Source organism: Taeniopygia guttata, chromosome 30, assembly GCF_048771995.1.
Source record: "Taeniopygia guttata chromosome 30, bTaeGut7.mat, whole genome shotgun sequence".
Lineage (NCBI taxonomy): Eukaryota > Metazoa > Chordata > Aves > Passeriformes > Estrildidae > Taeniopygia > Taeniopygia guttata.
In genome coordinates, this window is record NC_133055.1 from 2116266 (window position 1) to 2142785 (window position 26520).

The 26520-nt window shown below is 51.9% G+C and overlaps 2 protein-coding genes and 1 long non-coding RNA gene across 3 annotated transcripts in view; 2 read left to right on the forward strand and 1 right to left on the reverse strand.

Moving 5' to 3' along the window:
- The window catches only part of LOC140680256 (uncharacterized), a 1118524-nt gene that overhangs the window by 5734 nt on the left and 1086270 nt on the right, over window positions 1-26520 (reverse strand). The gene's annotated exons all lie outside the window — the stretch shown is intronic.
- LOC121468297 (uncharacterized) lies at window positions 12413-17749 on the forward strand. The gene is made up of 3 exons (XM_041711744.2): window positions 12413-12557; window positions 13250-13372; window positions 13551-17749. The coding sequence occupies exons 2-3, from the start codon at window positions 13318-13320 to the stop codon at window positions 14444-14446; spliced, it is 951 nt and encodes a 316-aa protein (XP_041567678.2). The 5' UTR covers window positions 12413-12557; window positions 13250-13317; the 3' UTR covers window positions 14447-17749.
- On the forward strand, window positions 20528-24065 carry LOC116807604 (uncharacterized). The gene is made up of 6 exons (XR_005978338.2): window positions 20528-20698; window positions 20961-21110; window positions 21298-22697; window positions 22981-23139; window positions 23326-23438; window positions 23865-24065. It is a non-coding gene; the product is annotated as an uncharacterized lncRNA (long non-coding RNA).

The following is a 26520-nucleotide window of genomic DNA, read 5'->3' on the forward strand; positions in this document are numbered from 1 at the left end:
AGAGTGTTGGTTGGGGATTCTCTCTGCCCAAGTGACTCTAGAAGTAACCGGACATTTTGTATCCATAAAAACCTTCAGATCAGCAAGATTTAGCTGAAAAAAACCCCTCAGAAATACCAAGACTGAGACCCTCAAGACTTGAATGGTTCATGATCATTCCAAAAAAAAACTTCTCAGGAGTTCCCCCTCTCTGGTCTCTCCACTCTGGACTTCTGGGGGTCCTGCACGTATTCAGGATTGTCCTCTCTGGGGTCCTCATCCTCTCCAGGCTGTCACGGGTCCCAGGAATCCCTGGGGTCCCCCCTCTCTGCTCTTCTGACCTTGGGCTTGTGGGGTTCCCCCTTCTCTGTGCTGCTGGGGGTTCCCTGCAGCTCCTGGGGCTTCCCTGGCTCCCCCTCTCTGGGCTCCCACCTAGCGACGCCGGGGCTCTTGGGGTCCCAGCGCTCCCCTTTCCCCGACTCTGCTCCAGGCTGTGGGGAGCTCCAGGGCTTCCCCCTCGCAGGGTGTTCCCGTCTCCGGGCTCAGTCCTGGGGATCTCCTCTCTCTGGGCTGCACACGTCGGTGTCCCAGTGTTCTCCCCTCTGCCGCCCTCTACCACAGAAAAGCAACCTCCAGGGGCATCCCCCAAAATCTCCCCAAAGGCCGTTTGACCCTTAGCTTTGGAGTCCTTCGAGCTCCAGAAATCCCCCTCTCCCCTAAAAATACCCTCCCACGGAGCCCCCGGGATACCTGGGCGAGCTCCCCCTCCCTCCGCGGTCACCTGCGCCATGGTGGGGGGACAATGCCCCCGGGGGCGGGAGGGCTGCGGACACAGCGAGGGCTGGACCATGCGGTCCCCCTGCTCCCACTTCCTCCTCCTCCTCCTCTGTCCCAGCTCTTCCTCCCGTCCTCCTCCGCTTCCTGCTCCTCCTCCACCCTCCCTCCTCCTCCTCTAATCCCTCCAGCCCTTGTCCCGCTGCTTCTCCATCACCGCTCCGCCATCCCCTTCCTCCTGCCCCGTTCCCGCGGCCCCGGCAGCCCGCGGCAGGAGCGGGGATGGAGCCGGGACAGGTCGGGATGGGCAGCGCGGGGCTCTCGGCTGCTCCCAGCCGCTGCGGGCGGGGGGAACCCCACACAAGGAAAAGGAGAGGGAAACTGGGAAAACTGGGGGCTGCAGATCCAAACTGGGGCACGGTGGGGACCCTGGGTGGGAAATTCCATCCCTTTGAGCTGATGCCCGAAAGACAGGCTGGAAATAAATCCCCACAGACCGCTGTCTATGGAGCAGGTATTTGTTTATTGCAGCACTGGTGGTGAGGGGATTTCTGCACCTAACTCACCCACCTTTGTCCCGTGCTGTGCTTTATTTATACAGTAAGTGTTGCTCAGTGTCACTGTGTCGCTGGAACATTGTAATATATGATTACAATGCTCCAGCGACAATATAAATATATGATTTAGAATAGATTCGTGCTCAGGACTAAAAAATACAGTATCTTTTTAAATGGAACCAAGTGACGGGAAAGAGCAATATACACAGGATGAATTCCTGTCTCAAAACATGGTTATTCTGAAGGATTATTTCATCTGGAAAATATATATTGAACGATAAGATGAATATTAGTTGCCAAAACAAGAGATTCGAAGGGATTACAATCAGAGTATTCCGGGAAAACCTCTGTTTAGAAGCACCACAAGAAAAGACCATAATATGTGAAAAGAGGCAAGATCAACGAGAGGAAACAGGAAGACCCCCCTGGAATCCCACTAAGTCTGAAGAGAGTGAAAAAAAGACCCTGTGAGTGAAAAAAAGACCCTGTGAAATCAGTACCTTGTGAACTGCCAGGGGTACGGAGCTGCATAGTCCGAACCCAGTTCACCCAGCACCGATCGCCTGGCTCGGTGCTGATTTGCTTGTGGCTTTTCCAATTTTACTTTGATTTGTTTTAATACATTCCTTTAATTATTAAATTGGCTGATTCATTTGTAACAAACACCATCACAAATGCACTGGAACTCATTTACATTGTATGAGCTTATGTTCATTAGGTAGTTCTTCTCCACTGCACTTGTGCCTCCCTAATTCAGGGTCTGACAGGAGTCTGTGATTGTCCTGGTTTTGCAGGGGAGGCATTTTAGGGAAGGCTTCCAAGGTCTTCTTGGCATCTGAACTTTTCAACTTGGTCTTCAGAGCATGTGCATTATGGTGTTCCCTGGTGTGTCTGGTCCTAACCAGCCTAAATTCTTTGTTTTGTGGCTAATTGCCATTGCACTTGCCAATTTCTCATTAGTACTATGCCCTCTAAAACTATCCACCTGGCAAGTTTTTTTCTTCTTTTTCTGGTCTATTCAGCATTAACCAACTAGTTAACCATATACTAGTCATTACATTGAAGAAAGTTATTTATATCAGGTTATAGAGGTATAAAAGTTCTGATTAAGGTTATGTAGATATCAAAGTATGATTCAGATTATATAGGTATAAAAAGGTATGATTCAAGTTATTTGGGTATTAGGTTATATAGAAATATAAAAATTCATGATTTAGGTTCAGTTGATATCAGTTTATATAGATATATCAGGTTATATTGATATCACTCAAGGTATATCAGCACCTTGTAACTTTGATCTAAGTTCGGTTGGCATCAGGGCTCTTCCCAGAGGCCTGGAGGTGTTGGAGCGGGACTGCAGAGACAGGTGAGGGATCCCAAGAGTGGGATTTTGGGGATAGGGTCCGTGGGTTTGGGAATGTGCCGCTCCCTTGCCGGGGCAGGGTCACACCCGAGCCAGGAGTGCAGGGCAGGACCTTGCCCTGAGCCCAAGCACGGTCCCAGCTGCAGGATCTGCTTCCCACCGGCCTCTTCCTCCTGCGGCCCCAAGCCCAGCTTGGTGCTGAACAAAGGGGCTGGGGTGGGGTCATCCCCCAGCGGGGGCTGCAAACCTCCTCTGCCCCCTCCCCAAATTCCCTCTGGGGGAGCAGGAACTGGGTGAGGAGCCCTGTGGGGCGGGAAAAGGGGGTGACATTGGCATGGGGAGGGTCACACACAGCCCTGGGGGATCCCCTCTCACTGCCACTGTGCCAGGAAGACAAAACCCTACAGGGAGCCCCTGTCCCCCAGCAGCACCTTGTGGGCAGGGCCTGGTGGCAGCTCTGGGGGTCTGGGGGGTCACGACTGCCCTAAAACTCCTGCCCAGCCCCACAGCTGCTCAAGCCCCCTCAAACCACCCCACAGATCCCTGCTGCCCCCCCCAACCACTCTGTGCAATATAAATGGCCCCAAGATCCATCAAAACTCTTTCCTACCTCTCCAATGACCCATCCAAATTCTCTCCAAGCTGCACAGCCCTTCCAGAACCCCCAAAATTCCCTCAGAGATGCCTCCAAAGCCACCTAAACCCCCTCCAAGCACCACACATGCCCCTAAGAGCCACCAAAACCCCCTTCCAATCCCCTCAGGATCCCCTAAACCCCTTCCCAGCCTCCTATGGCTCTTACCGGGAGAGGTTTGTGGACAGGTACATCCACAGGTGGGAGCAGTCCCAGCACTTCAGCAGCATTTTGGGCACTTCCATCCCTTTGGGCTCTTCCCAGAGACCTGGAGATGCTGGTGGTGGGACTGCAGAGGGGGATGGGGGATTCTGTCCCCAGAATGCCAAGAGTGGCATTCTGGGGACAGGACGAGGGGATGTGTGAGCCACTTGCTGGGGTGGAGGTCTGGAGACCCTCCTGGTGGTCCCAGGCCCCAGGCTGCAGAGCTGTCACCACCTCCTAGTCCGGGTGGTGGCTTGGTAGGACCTCCATTCCTTGAGGCTCTTCCTGCAGCCAGAGAACTTGTAGGGACCCTCCTCTGTGGGGGTCCTCCAGGTCTTCCATGAGCTTTGGGCTCCTACTGGAAGTGACTGGGCTCTCCTGGCATCATATGGAGATCATACTGGGAGTGACTGGGAATGACTCCAAGCATGCTGAGGGTAACTGGGATATATTGGAAGTGTCTGTAACCCTATTGGGGGTGACAGGGACCACACTGGGAGCAACCAGCACTAGGCTGGGGACAACTGGAACCACGATGGAGGCAACTGGGAGCGAGTGGGTGTGACTGGGTCTACACTGAGCGGAACTGGTCGTGACTGAGATCCTGGTGGAAGAGATTGGGATCATACAGGGAGTGGCTGGGACTATACCAGAAGCCACTGGTACCACACTGGGACCAAAAGGGAGCAATTGAAACCATGCTGAGGGCAACTGGGACCATACTGGGAGTGACTGGGCTCTGGGAAGCCCAGGATGGTGAGGAGCAGGAGGACAAGTCCCATCCCAGTCCCACAAATATCCCTATTCCCCAGGATCCCCCCAGCCCCTGGCTCCCCCAGCTCGCCCTTGTTCTGACTGCACGGGACTTGCAGCATCTCCAGGTCGGTGGGGGATATGCTGGGTGCACTCCCTTCCTGGCTCTGGGAATCCCAATATTCCGGCTCAAATCTGGCCCTGCTCAGTGGGGGATCCCGTCCACATGGACCCAAAGGTGTGTGAGGAGACTGGAGCACTGTCTGAAGCTCTTCCTATATTCCAAGCACTTGTAGGGCTTCTCCCTGCCACGAAGCTGCTCAGGAGCCACCAGCTCCGAGCTGCATCTGGATCTCCGGCCGCTTTCCTGGCCAAGGGTGGGTCTTTCCTTCTCGGGGTTCCCTGGGCTGGGTTTGGAGCCCCTCCTCATGTGGGATCTCTGGGGCTTTGTATCCCCACTGAATTCCCTCACTGTCAAACCTCTCCAAACAACCTCTTCCACAAGGATCTGCCGTGGGGATTTGTTCTCCCTGTTCTCCATCCTCAGCTCCTTGTCTGGAGGAGGAAACACAAGGAGAGGAAGGAACAAGAAAAAGGAGGAAAAAAGGAGAGAAATAAGGAAGGAAGAAAGAAAGGAGAGAAGGAGACTTATTTTTATGCCTCAGGGAAGGAGAAAGAGATTTTTCCAATCCATCCCTGTCAGGATGGAGTTGGTGGCATGGTTGTCCTGCAGCCGGGGGCCACGGCCACAATGTAATAGTACAAAAAAAAAAAAAAAAAAAAAAAAAAAAGCAACCCAAACCACTGACAGAGTCAGAATACAACCTGACACCCTGTTAGTCAGGGTGATGGTCATAGTCTGATTAAATGGTGGCTGCATTCCTCCTGGAGTGACAGATGTGGTTCTGTTGAAGCAGTGGTCCTGTAGAAGAGTGTAGTTTTCCTCTGAAGGTCTGGTGGTGGTGTAAAAGGGCCTGGTCTTCCTCTGGGAATCCTGTGGAGAAGACAGCTGCTCCTCTGGGAATTTAATGGGAGAAGGCTGCCCTGGTGTTCCAAATTTCAGGTTTTATTTAGGTAAGAATGCTTGGCTCCTTCCCTTGGTCGGATCATCTCACAGTGGGATGATGTAATTTTATCAGTCATGCAGTGACTTATAGTGGCCCCATTTACAGAAGGTATCTCCCCAGAGGGAGGATTGGTTGTGGAAGAGATAAACAAAACTGCCCAATTAACAGAAGATAACTGCCCCAACTCTATCAGATGAGGAATAGAATACACACACCACACCCTACAACCCAGGACAGTCCTGTATTCCCTGTCCTGTGGAGTTGTGTTTTTTATGTTTTATTACATTTGTATTATGTATAGGTTTGTTCCATGTACCCCTGGTTCTGTAACGGTTTTGCCCGGGTTTTCCCGCCTCTCCCCGCATGTCCGTTGTCCCCAAAAATGCTAAGTCACCCCCCTGTTTACCCCAGATGCATGTCTGTCACTCAGTGTCCCTTCCCCTCTACCTAGAGTCTTCCACCCGGGACGCCGGGTGATTGGTAAAGGACCTGGGACCCTTCCCCTGTCTGTCTTTCATTGGATGTACCCCTGTATCCCACCACCCTCGGACCCCCCACGGTTACCCCATTGGCTGCTCCGTTTTCCCCCGTTCCGTATTTAATTCGTTTGCGCGGTTTGTTCCGGGCTTTCTTCTGACTGGCTCCAGCGCGTTCCGCCCCGCCCGCGCCTCTCCGGCAAATGCAGGCGCAGCTCGCCTGGTTCCCTTTGAATTATTGTATTCCCCGTTGGATTACAATAAACGGAATTTGCTCCAGAGAAAGACTCTCTTCGTAATACGCCGTGGGGTCGCTGACTGCTCTCCTGAACTCCGATAGCGCTTCCCAAAGCCCCGCGAGGTCCAGCGGGAAGCGCTAGAAACCTGCCCGCCCCTCTCCCCAGAGCTAGCCGGGGCTGAGGAAGGGCATCGGGGAGAGGAGCATCGGCACTGTCCCATTCCCAGTCCCTGTCCCCACTACTGATCTCATTCCTAGTCCCTGTCTTGTTTTTCCAGTCCCATTCCCAGTCCAGGTCCCATATTCCTGGTTCCTGTTCCCATTCCCCGTCCCGTACTCTGTTCCTGTCCATTATTCCCAATCCAATCCAGGTCCAGTTCCCAGTCCCTGTCCCCATTCCCACTTAAATTCCCAATTAAATTCCTAATTAACCACTGCAGGGCCTTTTCCCATTCCCATTCCCCATTCCCCATTACGGGTCCCTGTTCCCATTCCCGCTCCCATTCCTAGTACCTGTTCCTGGTCCCTATTCCCAATCCCTGTCCACATTCCTGATCCCATTCCCAAACTCTGTCCCCATTCCTGTTCCTGTTTCCTGTTCCTGTCCCTTATTATCAGTCCCAGTCTCCATTCCTGGACCTGTTCCTGGTCCCTTTCCCCATTCACATTTCCAATCCTGGTCCCTGTCCCAATTCCCAGAATGTCTCCATTCCCAGTCCCAGTCCCGGTCCCAATCCCATTCTCTTTCCCCATTCCCTGTTCCTCTCCCTATTCCCCTTCCCATTCTTGATTCCTGTCCTCATTTCCAATCCTTGTCCCTTTTCCCAGTCCCATTCTTGCTTCCTGTACCCTATTCCCAGTCCCTGTCCCCATTCTTGGTGCCTGTCCCATATTTCCAGTGCCATTCCAGATCACGGATTTTCAGTCCCTATCGCGTATTTCCAGTCCCATTCCCAGTCCCAATCCCACATACTCACTCCCTCTCCCAGTTTCCGGCCCCTGTCCCTATTCCAAATCCCATTCCCAGTCCCTGTCCCCATTCCAGTCCTATTCTTGGTCCCTGTGCCCTCTCACCGCACACCACCACCATTGCTCCAGCCCTTGGATACGCCCTGTTCATGGTGGATGCAATTCCCAATTAAATTCCCAATTAAATTCCTAATTAACCACTGCAGGGCCTTTTTCCAGTGCTGCCCAGAGCCAGAGGGAGCTCACCCTCACTTCCCAAAATTCCTCCTCCGGTGCCAGGACCAGGATGTGTGCCCATTCCAAATCTCTAATGGGATCTCTGCCCATTCCTGTTTTCCAATGGGATCTGAGCCCATTCCTGCTTTCCAATGGGATCTGTGCTCATTCCCAGTCTTCAACGTGATCCATGCCCATTTCCAATCTCCAATGGGATCCATGCCTGTTCCTGGGATTATCCCAAATCTTCAGGGTGATCCAAATCCTCTATCCCCTCTGGATCATCACAGCTTCTCCATCCCTGCCTTCTTTTCCTCTTTTCCACCCTCTTTTCCCCTTTTCCATAATTTTCTCACCTTTTCCATCTTTTTTCCCCCCTCTTTTCTGCCTCTTCCTCTTGGAAAAACAGGCAGAAAAAAAGCAGGAAAATATTCAGAACAACCCTGGGAGTGAGAAATTAAAATAATATTTGAACAATTAATTTAAAACAGAGAAAAAAAGGAGGGGAAAAAAAAAGTAATCAAATCTCACCAAAGGCCAGAGATGATTTTTTAAAATTTGCTGTTGAAATAAAGATGGAATTTGGCCCTGAAATTCCCCCAAAAATATGGAAAAAACCAAGGCAGAGCAGCTCCATCCACTATGAATCTCACTGAATTCCTGAAGAACCAAGGAGAAGGAGGAAGAGGAGGGGAAAAATACTGCGGAACTGGGAGAAAATGTGGAAAAAAAGAAAATCAAATGAGCTGGAAAAAAATCTGTAAAAAAGGGGGACAAAAGGGAGGAAAGAGGGAGAAATGGGGGGAAATTTGAAAAATAGGGGTAAAGAGGGATAAAAGGTGGAAAGACAGAAAAAAGAGGGGGAATGGAAAAAGAGAGAAAAAAAGCAGGGGAAAAGGAAAGAAGGGGAAAAATAAGGGGAAAAGGGAAAAAGAGGGAGATAAAAGAGAAAAAAGGAAGAAGGGAGGGAAAAGAATAAAAGGGGGGGGGAAGGAGAAGAAGAGGGAAAAAAGGGGGAAACTAGCAAAAAATGTTACAAGGGCCTGAAACAGTGGGAATAAAGTAGAATTTGAGTTCAGGACATGCTGAGAACTGGGAATTTCCACCTTGTTGCTTCCCCTGGTAATTCTGGGGAGAGAAAAGGAAAGCGTAGAGGCATAGAAATAAAAGCCATGAATTCTCTCTTCCCTTGGCCATGAAAAAAAGCCATGAATTCTTCTCCTTTTTCTTGTTCCTTCATCTCCTTGTGTTTCCTCCTCCAGAAAGGAGCTGAGGATGGAGAACAGTGAGAACAAATCCCCACGGCAGATCCTTGTGGAAGAGGTTGTTTGGAGAGGTTTGACAGTGAGGGAATTCAGTGGGGATACAAAGCCCCAGAGATCCCACATGAGGAGGGGCTCCAAACCCAGCCCAGGGAACCCCGAGAAGGAAAGACCCACCCTTGGCCAGGAAAGCGGCCGGAGATCCAGATGCAGCTCGGAGCTGGTGGCTCCTGAGCAGCTTCATGGCAGGGAGAAGCCCTACAAGTGCTTGGAATATAGGAAGAGCTTCAGACAGTGCTCCAGTCTCCTCACACACCTTTGGGTCCATGTGGACGGGATCCCCCACTGAGCAGGGCCAGATTTGAGCCGGAATATTGGGATTCCCAGAGCCAGGAAGGGAGTGCACCCAGCATATCCCCCACCGACCTGGAGATGCTGCAAGTCCCGTGCAGTCAGAACAAGGGTGAGCTGGGGGAGCCAGGGGCTGGGGGGATCCCGGGGAATAGGGATATTTGTGGGACTGGGATGGGACTTGTCCTCCTGCTCCTCACCATCCTGGGCTTCCCAGAGCCCAGTCACTCCCAGTATGGTCCCAGTTGCCCTCAGCATGGTTTCAATTGCTCCCTTTTGGTCCCAGTGTGGTACCAGTGGCTTCTGGTATAGTCCCAGCCACTCCCTGTATGATCCCAATCTCTTCCACCAGGATCTCAGTCATGACCAGTTCCGCTCAGTGTAGACCCAGTCACACCCACTCGCTCCCAGTTGCCTCCATCGTGGTTCCAGTTGTCCCCAGCCTAGTGCTGGTTGCTCCCAGTGTGGTCCCTGTCACCCCCAATAGGGTTACAGACACTTCCAATATATCCCAGTTACCCTCAGCATGCTTGGAGTCATTCCCAGTCACTCCCAGTATGATCTCCGTATGATGCCAGGAGAGCCCAGTCACTTCCAGTAGGAGCCCAAAGCTCATGGAAGACCTGGAGGACCCCTGCAGAGGAGGGTCCCTACAAGTTCTCTGGCTGCACAAAGAGCCCCAAGGAATGGAGGTCCTACCAAGCCACCACCCGGACTAGGAGGTGGTGACAGCTCTGCAGCCTGGGGCCTGGGACCACCAGGAGGGTCTCCAGACCTCCACCCCAGCAAGTGGCTCACACATCCCCTCGTCCTGTCCCCAGAATGCCACTCTTGGCATTCTGGGGACAGAATCCCCCATCCCCCTCTGCAGTCCCACCACCAGCATCTCCAGGTCTCTGGGAAGAGCGCAAAGGGATGGAAGTGCCCAAAATGCTGCTGAAGTGCTGGGACTGCTCCCACCTGTGGATGCACCTGTCCACAAACCTCTCCCAGTAAGAGCCATAGGAGGCTGGGAAGGGGTTTAGGGGATCCTGAGGGGATTGGAAGGGGGTTTTGGTGGCTCTTAGGGGCATGTGTGGTGCTCGGAGGGGGTTTAGGTGGCTTTGGAGGCATCTCTGAGGGAATTTTGGGGGTTCTGGAAGGGCTGTGCAGCTTGGAGAGAATTTGGATGGGTCATTGGAGAGGTAGGAAAGAGTTTTGATGGATCTTGGGGCCATTTATATTGCACAGAGTGGTTGGGGGGGGCAGCAGGGATCTGTGGGGTGGTTTGAGGGGGCTGGAGCAGCTGTGGGGCTGGGCAGGAGTTTTAGGGCAGTTGTGACCCCCCAGACCCCCAGAGCTGCCACCAGGCCCTGCCCACAAGGTGCTGCTGGGGGACAGGGGCTCTCTGTAGGGTTTTGTCTTCCTGGCACAGTGGCAGTGAGAGGGGATCCCCCAGGGCTGTGTGTGACCCTCCCCATGCCAGTGTCACCCCCTTTTCCCTCCCCACAGGGCTCCTCACCCAGTTCCTGCTCCCCCAGAGGGAATTTGGGGAGGGGGCAGAGGAGGTTTGCAGCCCCCGCTGGGGGATGACCCCACCCCAGCCCCTTTGTTCAGCACCAAGCTGGGCTCGGGGCCGCAGGAGGAAGAGGCCGGTGGGAAGCAGATCCTGCAGCTGGGACCGTGCTTGGGGTCAGGGCAAGGTCCTGCCCTGCACTCCTGGCTCGGGTGTGACCCTGCCCCGGCAAGGGAGCGGCACATTCCCAAACCCACGGACCCTATCCCCAAAATCCCACTCTTGGGATCCCTCACCTGTCTCTGCAGTCCCGCTCCAACACCTCCAGGCCTCTGGGAAGAGCCCTGGTGCCAACCGAACTTAGATCAAAGTTACAAGGTGCTGATATACCTTGAGTGATATCAATATAACCTGATATATCTATATAAACTGATATCAACTGAACCTAAATCATGGATTTTTATATTTCTATATAACCTAATACCCAAATAACCTGAATCATACCTTTTTATACCTATATAATCTGAATCATACTTTGATATCTACATAACCTTAATCAGAACTTTTATACCTCTATAACCTGATATAAATAACTTTCTTCAATGTAATGACTAGTATATGGTTAACTAGTTGGTTAATGCTGAATAGACCAGAAAAAGAAGAAAAAAACTCGCCAGGTGGATAGTTTTAGAGGGCATAGTACTAATGAGAAATTGGCAAGTGCAATGGCAATTAGCCACAAAACAAAGAATTTAGGCTGGTTAGGACCAGACACACCAGGGAACACCATAATGCACATGCTCTGAAGACCAAGTTGAAAAGTTCAGATGCCAAGAAGACCTCGGAAGCCTTCCCTAAAATGCCTCCCCTGCAAAACCAGGACAATCACAGACTCCTGTCAGACCCTGAATTAGGGAGGCACAAGTGCAGTGGAGAAGAACTACCTAATGACCATAAGCTCATACAATGTAAATGAGTTCCAGCGCATTTGTGATGGTGTTTGTTACAAATGAATCAGCCAATTTAATAATTAAAGGAATGTATTAAAACAAATCAAAGTAAAATTGGAAAAGCCACAAGCAAATCAGCACCGAGCCAGGCGATCGGTGCTGGGTGAACTGGGTTCGGACTATGCAGCTCCGTACCCCTGGCAGTTCACAAGGTACTGATTTCACAGGGTCTTTTTTTCACTCTCTTCAGACTTAGTGGGATTCCAGGGGGGTCTTCCTGTTTCCTCTCGTTGATCTTGCCTCTTTTCACATTTTATGGTCTTTTCTTGTGGTGCTTCTAAACAGAGGTTTTCCCGGAATACTCTGATTGTAATCCCTTCGAATCTCTTGTTTTGGCAACTAATATTCATCTTATCGTTCAATATCTATTTTCCAGACGAAATAATCCTTCAGAATAACCATGTTTTGAGACAGGAATTCATCCTGTGTATATTGCTCTTTCCCGTCACTTGGTTCCATTTAAAAAGATACTGTATTTTTTAGTCCTGAGCACGAATCTATTCTAAATCATATATTTATATTGTCGCTGGAACATTGTAATCATATATTACAATGTTCCAGCGACACAGTGACACTGAGCAACACTTACTGTATAAATAAAGCACAGCATGGGACAAAGGTGGGTGAGTTAGGTGCAGAAATCCCCTCACCACCAGTGCTGCAATAAACAAATACCTGCTCCATAGACAGCGGTCTGTGGGGATTTATTTCCAGCCTGTCTTTCGGGCATCAGCTCAAAGGGATGGAATTTCCCACCCAGGGTCCCCACCGAGCCCCAGTTTGGATCTGCAGCCCCCAGTTTTCCCAGTTTCCCTCTCCTTTTCCTCGTGTGGGGTTCCCCCCGCCCGCAGCGGCTGGGAGCAGCCGAGAGCCCCGCGCTGCCCATCCCGACCTGTCCCGGCTCCATCCCCGCTCCTGCCGCGGGCTGCCGGGGCTGCGGGAACGGGGCAGGAGGAAGGGGATGGCGGAGCGGTGATGGAGAAGCAGCGGGACAAGGGCTGGAGGGATTAGAGGAGGAGGAGGGAGGGTGGAGGAGGAGCAGGAAGCGGAGGAGGACGGGAGGAAGAGCTGGGATAGAGGAGGAGGAGGAGGAAGTGGGAGCAGGGGGACCGCATGGTCCAGCCCTCGCTGTGTCCGCAGCCCTCCCGCCCCCGGGGGCATTGTCCCCCCACCATGTCGCAGGTGACCGCGGAGGGGGAGCTCGCCCAGGTATCCCGGGGGCTCCGTGGGAGGGTATTTTTAGGGGAGAGGGGGATTTCTGGAGCTCGAAGGACTCCAAAGCTAAGGGTCAAACGGCCTTTGGGGAGATTTTGGGGGATGCCCCTGGAGGTTGCTTTTCTGTGGTAGAGGGCGGCAGAGGGGAGAACACTGGGACACCGAAGTGTGCAGCCCAGAGAGAGGAGATCCCCAGGACTGAGCCCGGAGACGGGAACACCCTGCGAGGGGGAAGCCCTGGAGCTCCCCACAGCCTGGAGCAGAGTCGGGGAAAGGGGAGCGCTGGGACCCCAAGAGCCCCGGCGTCGCTAGGTGGGAGCCCAGAGAGGGGGAGCCAGGGAACCCCCAGGAGCTGCAGGGAACCCCCAGCAGCACAGAGAAGGGGGAACCCCACAAGCCCAAGGTCAGAAGAGCAGAGAGGGGGGACCCCAGGGATTCCTGGGACCCGTGACAGCCTGGAGAGGATGAGGACCCCAGAGAGGACAATCCTGAATACATGCAGGACCCCCAGAAGTCCAGAGTGGAGAGACCAGAGAGGGGGAACTCCTGAGAAGTTTTTTTTTGGAATGATCATGAACCATTCAAGTCTTGAGGGTCTCAGTCTTGGTATTTCTGAGGGTTTTTTTTCAGCTAAATCTTGCTGATCTGAAGGTTTTTATGGATACAAAATGTCCGGTTACTTCTAGAGTCACTTGGGCAGAGAGAATACCCAACCAACACTCTCACAGCTTGCTTTCCCCCAAACCTTGGCTGGATGGATGAGCAGGAGGCCGTGAGGAAGAGGAAAATGCCCCAAGAGCCCCAGGCAGGTGTGGAAGAAGTCACTGCCCCTTTCCCCCTCTCTCCTGCTCCATCTCTCACCCCTGCATGGCCCCTGGCTGCAGGACAACCCCGCTGCGAATGCTGTCCTGCTGGGGATGCATTGGAGAGATCTCCTTGGTGTTCCCTGAGGCAAATCCCACCCTCTCCTTGTCCTTTCTCCCCCAGAAAAGGAGCTGAGGCTGGAGACCAGGGAGGACAAGTCCCCACAGCAGAACCTCGTGGAAGAGGCCGTTTTGAGCAGCTCCATGGCACAGGAATCCAGTGGGGAGGAAAAGCCCAGGAGGAGGGGCTGCAAACGCAGATCTGAGGAGGAAAGACCCACCCTGGGCCAGGGAGGCAGCCAGAGCTCAGAGCTGGGGATCCATGAGCAGCTTCATGATGGGGAGAAGCTCCACAAGTGCTCAGAATGTGAGAAGAGCTTCAGGTGGAGATCCTACCTCCTGGCCCACCTTCGTGTGCACACAGGCGAGCGGCCCTATGAGTGTGGGGAATGTGGGAAGAGGTACCGGCACGGCTCCCACCTCCTCCACCACCAGCGGGTGCACATGGGCATACGGCCCTATAAGTGTTTGGAATGTGAGAAGAGCTTCAGCAAGAATTCCCACCTGCTCTCGCACCAGAAGATCCACACGGGGGAACACAAACACCCCTACAACTGTGGGGAATGTGGGAAGAGCTTCAGAGACAGCTCCACCCTCCTCACCCACCTGCGCGTGCACACCGGGGAACGGCCCTACACATGCTTTGAATGTGGGAAGAGCTTCAGCGTTCGGTGCAGTCTGACCTCCCACCAGAAGATCCACACTGGGGAATGGCCCTACGAGTGTTCTGAGTGTGGGAAAAAGGCTCGGAGCACTTCGGATCTCCTCAAGCACCAGCGCACACACACAGGGGAGAGGCCCTTCCGCTGCCCCGACTGCGGGAAGGGCTTCACCCGCAACTTCAGCCTCCTCACCCACCGGCGCATCCACAGCCGGGAGAGTCCCTTCAAGTGTCCCGAGTGTGGGAGGAGCTTCTCCAGGAGCTCTCACTTGACCAAACACCAACAGAGCCACCGGTAAGGGAAGCCCTGTGAGGGCCCTGACTGCAGGAAGAGCTTTGTCTGCTGCTCCAACTCCATCCCCCATCAGAAGATCCCCTTTGGGCAGAGCCCTGGTGACCCACATTCCCAGTGATCCATGTTGGGAATACAGCTGGCTGGTGCTCTCTGTGCCCTCCTGGATCCCCATGGGTACCTGGATGAATGCAGGGGCAGGAACAGGAGCATCCATCAGGACAGAGACTAACATCAGGAATTCATTGGGAAGAGGAGATTTGTTGACTTTAAACTCCACAAAGTCTCACCTGCTCTGTCCAGGCATTTCTTCTGATAGCATCAAGCAGCATTGGATGATTTTGGAGCCTCCCATGGCACAGCACGGCTGCTTTTGGGCTGTCAGCACTGGCCCAGAGCTGTGGATGGGGCCTGTGGGGGCAGCTGGGGGCATACTGGTGCTGCTGGGAGCATCCCAGATGGGAGCCAAGGGAACTTGGTGAGCAGGGACCACAGGAAGGGGAAGGTGGTAGGAAATGTGGGTAAGAAGGAGGAAAGCAGGGTGGGAGCCCCAAAAGGAGTGGGAGGGGAGTGGGATCCCCCAAACCAGGATCAGGGGTGGGAGCTGGGGATTCAGGGCACGATAGGAAAGGTGGGCAATGTAATGACGTTAGAGGGTTCCACGGACGGTTTGGGAGGATACAGACGAGAGATCTCTGCTGATTGCCCTTGGAGGATAAGGTTTATTTGGGATGGAGAGAGGCCCTGCCTCGAGCTGCCAGACACAGCACATGGCCAGGCCTGAAGTGATGGGTGAGGGATGAGACAAAGCGGGGAGCAGGGACTCCAGGAGGGGGGATCCAGGAGGAGGGAGGAAGTTCCAAGAGGGGAGGGGAAGATCCAAGAGGGCGTCTGGCCCCCCGGAGACCCCTTATCAGGGGGCTTCAAGGTGGGCTGGAACAAGACTTGGGCCAATGGGGTGACAGACACTTGATGTTTCAGGGGAGGGTTACAGGTGTGGGGTGAACCATACGTTCTGGGGGGTGAGATGGAACAGTCCCTTTGGCTTTTGGACCCCTCTGTAGGTAAGGGTATTGTCCAGCCAGTAAGGGGCATGATATTCATCCTGGCTGTACTATTGTGGTTCTTCTGCTAGACAATCATATTTATCTATCCTTCCCAACAGGGGGAGAAGAGGGAAAAGAGAGGGCTTTGGACTGAAGCTTTTTTGGGACAACCTAAAATGAGAGGCCAGACAAAATTAAGGATATAAAAAGCAGTTGTATTTATTGAAGGGCCTTCAAATACATTTCAGGCAGATGAAGCTCCCCCAGGAGCTACACCCAAGAATGGATGACAGGTCACAGGTTTTCATACTTTTATTCGTTTGGTCGATTTGCATAGTGGGGGTTAATCTTCCAGTTATAGGTTCAGGTAAGGAAGTAATTTACCCCAAGTTTGCTACCCCCGAAATCACTTTTGTTTACATTTGTGGGGGCCTGAAACACTGAGGCACCCTTGATTCCCAGGCCTGGAGAAGAATTGTTTTTTCTGACCAGAATGGGAAAGCAGCAGTGAACACTCTATATGGAGTTTAGAGTTATACACTAAAGAATTGCAGGATTACAAATATATGAAAAAATATAAAAGCTAAAATTGCTAAGGCATCAATGGCAGTTCAAAAGCATAAAAGGATTCATGACTCCTTGCTAAAACATTTAGATAGAGAGCCCCCCCTCCCAGTTCCCCCAGAGAAGTCCAACACTGCTCGTGCACAGCGGGGTCCCCTGTCCCCCCGGGTCTCCCCGCCCCTGGTGCCGCAGCCTCCCCCAGAGGATTTTCCATGATATCAACCCCAGAGCCCGACACAGGGATGGGGGCTGGGGCCGTGGGGGGTGGGACAGGGGGACACAGACCCCCCGGCAGCATCCCTGTGTCCCCCAGGGCCAGAGCCTGGGCCAGGGCTCCTTCACCCTGTTACCAACGAGGGTTTGAGAGTGCTGAAAAAATTCCTGGCAAGGGACTAGCAAAAACCAGATTTTATATTAAGTGACAACATGTTGGGATGTTGGGGGACACAAGACAGATTATAGATTTTGGACCTGGTTAACATAAGAGATTTGATAACAGGATGGCTTGGCAAAAGCAAACGGAATTTTGAAAATTAGATCTAGATTGCAAGAAGATTAAATCAGAGAGGTTTCCTGGAAAAAGAAAATCTCATTAAACTCTGCAAGCAGGGTATGTTATTATATGCATAAGTTTGTGTATGTGATTTTAACCTAATTATTGTAGTACACATTACTAGTTTCCCTAAAATAGTATATAAGCATTTGTATCCCACAATTAAATGGATTCTGATCACCGAATCAGTCTTACCCGTCTCTCTCCATCACCGACAACAACATGACAAACCTCCTTGGCAAGCATCACTTTACTCCTGACTGGACACTTCAGGCACACAAGGAGACAAAACAACAAAAAACCCCAACAAAATCCAGACAATCAAAGCAGAAATAATCAGAGAGCTGTCCCTCTGTGTGTGTGTGTGTGTGTGAGTGTGACAAAAGGACAGCGAGGGCAAGGATAAAAAGAACATGGCCTAAAAGCTTAACAGAGCTCAAACTTAACAGGACTTAACTTATACCTTAATCTTAACTTCTACCTTAAACTTTACAATTTAGCAAAAGAACAGCACTTAACAGTATTTAAGCTAATTTATAACCTATGACTTTGCAATTTAACAGAGGAATAACATTTAACAGTATTTAGCTCAGCTTATAACTTATATTAAACATAGCAACTTAGCAAAAGAACAACTACTAGAAACATTTAACTTTGCTTAGGCCTTGTGATTTAACCTCACTTACAGGCCTGACTGACTCAGCTGTCCAAGGCACTCAGACCCCTCAGAGAGCAGCATTTCTGCCACATTTCCTGAGCACAGTCACTCCTGTGTGCACACAGACGCAGTCACTGCAAGGTGTAGCAGAATTTCTGAGAGAGAGAGGACACAATTTATATTTGGAGTGAAGGTTGAGCTACCCCCAGCCTAGGCCTCAGATATGGGCCTCAGTGAGGCCTTTGAAGCCTATGGCGCAGTTGGGAATTAGTCTGTGGCGCAGGCAGAAATTATGTTAAGGTGTAAGCACAGTGTAATGGGCTTTCTGAGTGTGAATTAGTATAGGTTTGCAGTGTGAAACTTTAACCACCTTAAGACAAAGACAAACAATGTGTGCTTGCCAATGAGAGTGTGCTCACAATTGTAAACTATATTGAAGCATATGTAAACTGCCATCTTTTAAACAATAAAGGGAGAATGCATGAATATCCATATTGATTGGATCTGCGTTTGTCCTGTCCAGCTTTCCATATTATTTATAAGGTCCCTTGCTTCTGCAAGATCGTACAGGAACAGTTTTAGACAAAGACATAAGAAAAGGTAATTCTAGGATAGATATAAACACAATTAAAATGTTGACTAATGTGATATTTATATTGAATAATGTGATATTTATTTAAACATCCTAAAGACTAAGCAACACCTTGAAGCTCAAAGCATGAAACCAGTCAATTGAGAGGCCCTTTAATGACCAGAGAGCATCTGGAGGAGTGAATCTGGGAGCAATAGGAAGGACATAGATCCAGCAGGTCTAGTGGAGGGATGTCCTTAGACATGTCCATTTAAACAGGAGAGCTGGAAACACCTGAAGGAAAAAGGAGATTAAACAATAGACAGAATATTGATGACTCAAGTAGAGGGGAAGATCAGTATTTCTTCTCCTGCCATCAGTAGAAGAATCTAGTAGATCCAGGAAATTTCTGTTCCTGGTGGGAAAACTTTGCCATTTCTTAAAAGTACTGCAATGACCTGGTTGATGAAGGTTGTATATTATTTAATGTACAAGTATTAAAACCTGTGACCCTTTCCAGACAGGCGTCAGTTGTGTGCCCATGAACAGGCAGTGCCACTTGTAGGGCCCCAATGCCCTGAGGCACTGAGCTGGGATTGGCATCTCTCAGAGAGGAGCTGAGGGAGAGCAGAGAACCTTGCAAGCTGATGTGTCTGCTGAAATTAAATCCCCCTCTCCATCCCCATCAGCCCTGCATTTCCTTCCTCCAGCCTTGGTCTCCAGCACAGCCATGGAGGCTCTTTGGGCTCCTGAGTGTTCCTGCAGCCCCCAAGGGCAGCTGAGCTCTGCCTTTGGCACAGCCAGCCCTGGCCAGCGCAGGCCATGTTCAGCAATTCCTTGTCTGTGCCCGGCCTTGCTGCCAGCCCCGGCAGCGGCTGCGTGGCCCCTTTGTGCCTCTGTGCTGTCCCAGCCATGGTGCCACAGCCCCTGTGCAGGTCCAGCCCAGGACAGGAATGTTATAGATGTATATTATATGATTGGCTTTTTGCAAATATTGAAATGAATACTATATGTGTTACGTTGGAAAGTTATGCTGTATTAATCTCTTTTAAGTAGTGTGGTAGATATAATTTTTAGGCTATAGCACAATATTAAAATAGAAACTATGTTATGTAAGATACTTCTGGTAACTAGCTCAAGGAATTGATAAGATAACCAAGAAACTCTTTGCATACAGATAGCAGAACAAGACAACAAAATTTCAAGAGAAGAATCATTGCCTCCTTATCGGGACTATCCAGACTTCTTCCAGACTTCTAGGAGCCAAAGAAATTGATTTACAAGATAACAGGAGGGGGCAGGAGGAGGAAGGTGGAGGAAGAGAAGGAGGAGGAGGAGGGAGGAGAAGGAAGGAGGAAGATGGGGCTCAGTAGGACGGGTGGAAAGCTCTGTCCACTGCTGCCTTTGGCTTGCAGGTGGCCATCAAAAGGGTGCCACGGAACCGCGTCCGGCACTGGGGAGAGCTGGTGAGTGAGCGGGGCCAGCGGGAACAGCCGGGCCGTGCCGGGCGGGGATGAGGCGAGGCCCGGCATGGGGGAAGCCACCAGGACCCCTCGATGGGGAGCGGGCGTGGGGCCAGCGCAGGGCGCAGAGCATCCCGGGCTGGCTGAGGGGTTCCCCAGCCCTGGCAGGACATCAGTCCCACTGGTGGCACCGTGGTCCTCCCGCAGCCCGACGGCACCAGCGCACCCCTGGAGATCGTGCTGCTGGACAAGGTGTCCACTGGCTTCCCTGGTGTGGTCCAGCTGCTGGAGTGGCTTGAGCTCCCCAACAACATCATGATGGTGCTGGAGCGGCCGGAGCGGTCTCAGGACCTCCTGCATTTCATTCGGGCACGGAGGTTCCTGTCTGAAGAGGTGGCACGGCAGCTGTTCCGCCAGGTGCTGGAGGCCGTGCGGCACTGCACCAGCCGTGGGGTCCTGCACCGTGACATCAAACCAGAGAACATCCTGGTTGACCTGGCCACTGGCCAGGCAAAATTGATCGACTTTGGCTGTGGCACCTACCTGCAAGACACAGCCTACACTCACTTTGCAGGTGAGCCCGGGCAGGGGTGTGCTCTCGGTCCCGCCATCTCATGGCCCAACATCTCACAGGCCAAGCTGGGTTTGGCAGCGGGGATTCTCCCTTTTGCTGTCAGTCAGGGTACTGAGTCTTCACCTGAGTTGCTTTTGAGCGGGGCTGGGTGGGGAGGCATCTTCCAGCCCCGCTGGCAGCCTTTGCCCACCACTCTGCCTGGGGCTGGGGTTGGAGCAGCAGCAGCCAGCCCAACAAAAGCACCCGTGGGTGGGGGTAGCAGAGGAGGGGGCCAGCACCAGTGCACCAGCCAGTTTGGTGTGCAGGTGAGAGGAAGGGCTTGGGCTGCTCCACTCACCTTGTTTGCCTTGGCTTCATAATATTTTTGGGGCACTGCAGGCAGGGAGGATAAGGAGATGATTTTTCCCCCAGCCCTGAGTGGGTTTTTGCTTTGCATGTCATGGTCAGGCCTTGCCGGGGCTTCTGCTGCCCTCTTCCAACACCAGTGGCTTCTTGTCCAGCCCTGAGTTTGTACACAAGTCCCAGGTGCTGGCGAGAGTGCATTAGTCGCCCCGTGTGCCACTGGGGTGGCCCCTGCATGCCCAGGGATGCTGGGGCCAGGCTCTGGAAGCAGCAGCATCCCCCTGATGAACTCCATCTGTATTCCACAGGAACACTGTCATACAGCCCCCCAGAATGGACCCACTTGGGCTGGTACCATGGTGAGGCAGCAACGATCTGGTCCCTGGGCATCCTGCTGCACCAGATGGTCTGTGGGCAGCACCCTTTCAGGAGGGGCCGGAAGATCAGCTGGGACCATCAGCTCTCGCTGCCACAGCGGCTCTCTCCAGGTGGATCCTCATCTCTGGCCATGGGGGAATACCAGTGCTGGGAGACAGCAGCAGCTCGTGAGCATCTTGCTCTGGCAGCCGCTGAGGAGGTGCCACATGTCCTGCTCTCCTGCTCTCCTCCACAACAGGGAATTGATGGGAAAGTTTAGGCACAGCTCTGAGCACAAAAGCAGCATGGCCTGGGCATGGAAAGAGTGGGGCAAAGCAGACAGGAGCCTTCTCTAGCTGAGAGAAGTTTCTGGTTTCTGGTTTCTCTGCCCAGAGTGCCAACATCTTATCAGGTGGTGTTTATCCATGCACTTCTTGGACAGACCTTCATTAGAAGACCTGTTCTGTGATCCTTGGATACAGGATTTTCACCTGCCATAGAAAAAGGGAGAGAGCCACATGCACACTTTGCTGCAGGGCCCTGGTGAGTTGCAGCTCCACACATGCCCTGGCAATCAGAAGCAAGGAAACCCAGACTTTTTTCCCTGCCTGTATCAATGCACTGGGATTGTTGGGTGGGAACACGCAGCCTTGTGCTGGAGCTGAGCTGCTCTGCCCAGCACTGGTGGCTGCCATCAGAGCTGGTTTTGCTTGTCCTCCTTCCCTGACAGCTGGGACCCTGGGCAGAACCCTGACAGCCTGGTCTGACCCCCAGGGAAGGAGAAGGAGCCCCTGGAGAAGCTGTACCAGGTGGTGCTGCTGCTGCTGCTGGAGACAGCGACGACAACATCAAGGATGACACCTCTTCCTCAACCTGGCCACTGGCAGCTGAAGATTATGGACTTCTGGCACCGTCTTCAAAGCCAGGCTCCACAGCGAATTTGCAGATGAGTCCACAGCCGGGGAAATGCTCCCAGATTTGGGCATCGCTCAGACTGGCTGGGAACAAAAGGTTCCCCCTGTGCTGAGGCAGATGCAACTTCAGTCGGCTGCCCAGCTGCTTTTGGCAGGGCTGGGGGCGTGGGCTGGGCTGGATACAAGATGGGAGTTGGCTCCTGGCCCTGCCAACAGCCCCCAGCACCCAGCATGGCCTGGGCTGAGGCTGGGGCTGGGGCTGGGGCAGCCAGCCCGGCACAGAGAAACCCCCATGGAACGAGCAGAGGTGGGACCCCAGAACCTGTGCAGGGGCTGCTTTGCTTTGCAGGCAAGGAAGGGCTTGGGCTGCTCCACGCCCCTTGTTTGCTTTGGGATCACCGTTATTTTGGGGGGCAGTGCAGGAGGGAAGAGAGAAAGTGTGGGCTTCTCTCCCCCATGGGTGGGATTTTCCCTAGCATGTAGGGGTTGGGCCTTCCTATAGGAATCGCTGGGCTCCAGGACGGTTTTGATGAATGGAGACGAGATCTCTGAAGGTTGCTCTTAGAATATAGGTTTTATTAGGGATGGTGAAAGGTCTTGCTTGGAGCTGCCAGACGCAGCACGTGGCAAGGTGCTGGGGATGGGAGAGAGAGGATATTCTAGGGGAGGGTGGAAGATCTAAGAGGGCGGAGTTCCAAGAGTGGGGAGGATCCAAGAGAGCCTCTGGCCCCCCGGAGATCCCTTATCAGGGGGCTTCAAGGTGGGCTGGAACAGGACTTGGGCTTACAGACACTTGATGTTTCAGGGGAGGGTTACAGGTGTGGGGTGAACCATACATTCTGGGGGGTGAGATGGAACAGTCCCTTTGGCTTTTGGACCCATCTGTAGGTAAGGGTATTGTCCAGCCAGTAGGGGGGATTGTTTTCATCCTGGCTGTACTATTGTAAATCTTTTCCAGGCAATTATATTTATCCATCCTTCCCAACACCTTCCTCAGACCCCTGACAGAAATAAGAGATTTTTTCTTGTTTCCCCTCGTCTCTAATCTCTTTTCAACAGTTTGTTGTTTGTTTTTCTAGAGGAAGCATTCTATGTCAGGTCCAGTCGAGATTGGGAAGTGCCTGGGAGCAGCTGCAGCGTGGATGGGCCGTGCCCTTGGAGAAGGCTGAGGACATCGTTTGGGACCAGCTTTTCTCCCAGCGGAGGATGGCGTGAGGTGAGTCCCCGTCTGCTTGGCATGGTGGGATCAGAGTTTTTGGGAGACAGCAACAAGCACAAGGAGGCTCCTGCTCTGGGCAGCTGCTGAGGGGCTGGATGTGCTGTGGCTGCTGCAGGCTGGGAATGTCCTGCCCTCCTGCTCTGCTCCCAAAGGCTGCAGTGATGGGCAGCTCTGGGCACAGCTCTGGGCACAGCCAGCATGGCCTGGGCTCTGTGGGCAGCTGGGACAAGGGGACAGGAGCCTTCAGCTGACGGGCAGTTTCTGGTTTCTCTCCTTGCAGCCGGGCTCTGCGGGTGCTGAGGCTGCTCTGGGCTCTGCCAGGGCTCTGCTGGGCTCTGCCCTGGGCACAGCTGGGCTGGCTCTGCCCTCACATTGCTCTGACAGCTTTGCATCAGACGAGCCTGTTTGAGCACAGTGCCTGAGCTTTCTGCTTTGGCAGGTGAGTGAGACTCCCCTGCAGGCCAGGAGATTGCAGCTGGGAACACACATCCAATTGGCAAGGACCCAAACTCCCCATAGTCCCAGCTGAACCCCTGGATCTCCGCAGGAACGCCTGGATCTCCACTATTCATTCTTCATTTCTTTTTGGCTGGAATTGTGCAGTTGCACTTTCTTCCTCCTCTAGAAGTGCCACGAGTGGGCCAAACCTGGCAAGTGAGCCGTGTTCCTGAGGCAGTGCAGTCTGGAGCTAATGGATGGAGAATTGCCCTTCCCACTTCCAAACCAGAGCAAAAAGCCGTAAGTGGGATTTTTCATCCGTGAGAAACCCCTGACAATTTCAGAGGGAATGTGCAGCTCATTCCCAGAGTGAGAAGGAAGGTCATCTTCTAAAGGATTTGGGGTTTGACAGAGTTGAGATTCCCAGTCCTGCCTGGAGCTGGAAGGGCCCCAATCAATTTCCTATTGCTTCGACCACAATTTAAAAAAAAGAATGTTGGAAACAAACCCCAAAAACTGTAAAAAAGGCTGCTGAGGTCAGTAAGATGGATCCATGCCATCAGCACATTTACAATGTAAATAACTGAGTTCTCTTTTTAAAAAGATAATTTACCTCTTAATGCAAAGTTAGAGAAGTTGTTTCACTAACACTTGGATTTTATTTGTATCTTTTACAATTCAGCTAATTGGTTTTTTTTTCTTTTTCCTTTTTTTTTCTTTAAATAGAGGTCCTGGCCCTCTTCCAGCCAAAGAGGAAAGGGCCCCACCAAGCCTTGTTACCCACAGACAACATGGTAAAGCTGAACACTAAAGGACCTTGGGGGCATTATTCTGGAATTAAAAAGTTGCCAGCTCCATGGACAACAGAATTATTGTTCCTAACCTGAATGATATTGAGCAAAAAGAATGAAGAACGGTGTCACTAAAGTACTACTGACGTTTGCCAAAACACCTCCAGAATTTCACCAAGGGATCAGTCATCAAATTGTTTTGGAAATTTAAAGACCAAGGTAGCCAAAGCACACAGTGTCACTAATTGCTGGGTATGTTCTCAGCTGAAGTTGGGAGGAATGGGGTTCCCTTGGAGGGCCCACCCTGTGGGGTGGCCAGAACTCTGTCAATGGGCTCAGCCTCGTAACGGAGTCAATGAAGGGACAGTTACAGAAACCTGTGCTGTGGGACACGGGAATACAACGATCAGTGTGACAGGATTCACTCAGATTTCCCGTCAGGAGAAACCAAACCCTGTTACAGTTATAGAGGCTACAGTGTCAGAAGATTTCTGTGCTTTACCATCACTCCCAATGTCAGAAGAACTTGGGGTGCTGCAGCTGGTCAGTGTCAGTGTCACACCACTCCCAGCTGCAGGGCCCCCATTTTGATTAAACAAAATACCCTGCAGTGCAGACTGTGTTAAACTATCAAGGTGGGGCATTTTTAAACGGAGGTATGCAGCCCGGGCCAGGTACAGAATTACAGAATCACAGAATAATGAGGTTGGAAGAGACCTCTAAGATCATCAAGTCCAACCTATGCCCTAACACCACAATTAGACTATAGCACCAAGTGCCAAGTCCAGTCTTTTTTTAAAACATATCCAGAGATGGTGATTCCACCACCTCCCTAGGAAGACAATGCCAGTATTTTATTATTCTTTCAGTGAAAAATTTTTTTCCTAATATCCAACCTAAACCTTCCCTGATGTAGCTTGAGGCTGTGTCCTCTTGTTCTGCCAGTTGCTGCCCAGTGGAAGAGATCGACCCCCACCTGTCTGCAGCCTCCCTTCAGGAAGCTGTAGAGAGCAATAAGGTCACCTCTAAGCCTCCTCTTCTCCAGGCTAAACAACCCCAACTCCCTCAAACATTCCTCACAGGGCTTGTGTTCCAAGCCCCTCACCAGCCTCGTTGCCCTCCTCTGTACGTGCTCAAGCATCTCAATGTCCTTCCTGAACTGAGGGGCCCAGAACTGGACACAGCACTCAAGGTGCGGTCTCACCAGCACCGAGTACAGGGGGAGAATGACCTCCCTACTCCTGCTGGTCACACAATTCCTAATGCAGGCCAGGAGCCATTGGCCTTCTTGGCCACCGAGGCACATTGCTGGCTCATATCCAACCAGCTGTCGACCAGCACACCCGGGTCCCTTTCTGCCTGGACACTGTCCAGCCACACTGTCCCCAACCTGTAATGCTGTAGGGGATTTTTGTGTCTAAAATGCAGAACTCGGCACTTAGACTTAGTCAACTTCATGCTGTTGGACTCTGCCCATCCGTCCAATCGATCCAAATCTCTCTGCAGAGCCCTCCTTCCTTCCAACAGATCAACACAAGCTCCCAGCTTAGTATCGTCTGCAAATTTACTAATGAAGGATTCAATGCCTTCATCCATGTCATCTGTAAAAATATTAAATAGAACTGGTCCCAGCACAGATCCCTGAGGGACACCACTGGTGCCTGTCCCCAGCTGGATGCAGCACTGCTCACCACCATTCTCTGGGCCGGCCATCCAGCCAGTTCCTAACCCAGCACAGAGCGCTCCTGGCCCAGCCGTGGGCTGCAGCTTTTCCAGGAGTGTGCTGTGGGAAACAGTATCAAAGGCCTTGCTGAAATCTAAATAGACAACATCCACAGCCTTTCCTGCAAATACCAGACGAGTCACCTGGTCATAGAAAGAGACCAGGTTGATCAGACATGATCTACCCTTTGTAAACCCATGCTGACTGGGTCTGATACCCTGGCCATCTTGTAAGTGCTGTGTGATAGCATTAAGTATGAACTGTTCCATTATCTTACCTGATACTGAGGTCAGGCTAACCGGCTGTAATTACCAGGATCCTCCTTCCTACCTTTTTTGTAAATGGGTGTCACATTGGCCAGTTTCCAGTCGTCTGGGACCTCACCAGTGAGCCACATCTCCTGATAAATGATGGAAAGCGGCTTCACAAGCACACCTGCCAGCTCCCTCATCACCCTAGGGTGTGTCCCATCTAGTCCCATTGATTTATAAATATCCAAGTGTCCCAGTAGTTCTCTAACTGCCTCCTCTTGGATAACAAAAGGACCATTCTGCTCCCTGGCACCACCTATCAACCCCTGAGGACAGTTGTCTTGCAGACAGGCTGCCTTACCACTAAAGACTGAGGCAAAGAAGGCATTAAGCATTTCCGCCTTTTCCTCATCTTTAGTTACTAGGTTGCCTACCTCATCCAATAAGGAACCGAGGTTGGTTATACCCTTCCTTTTACCATTAATATATTTGTAAAAACTTTTTTTATTATTTTTAACAGAAGTTGCCAAGTTAAGTTCTAACTGAGCTTTGGCCTCCCTAATTTTTTTCCTACATGCCCTAGCAGATCCCTTAAATACTTCCTGAGAAATCAGTCC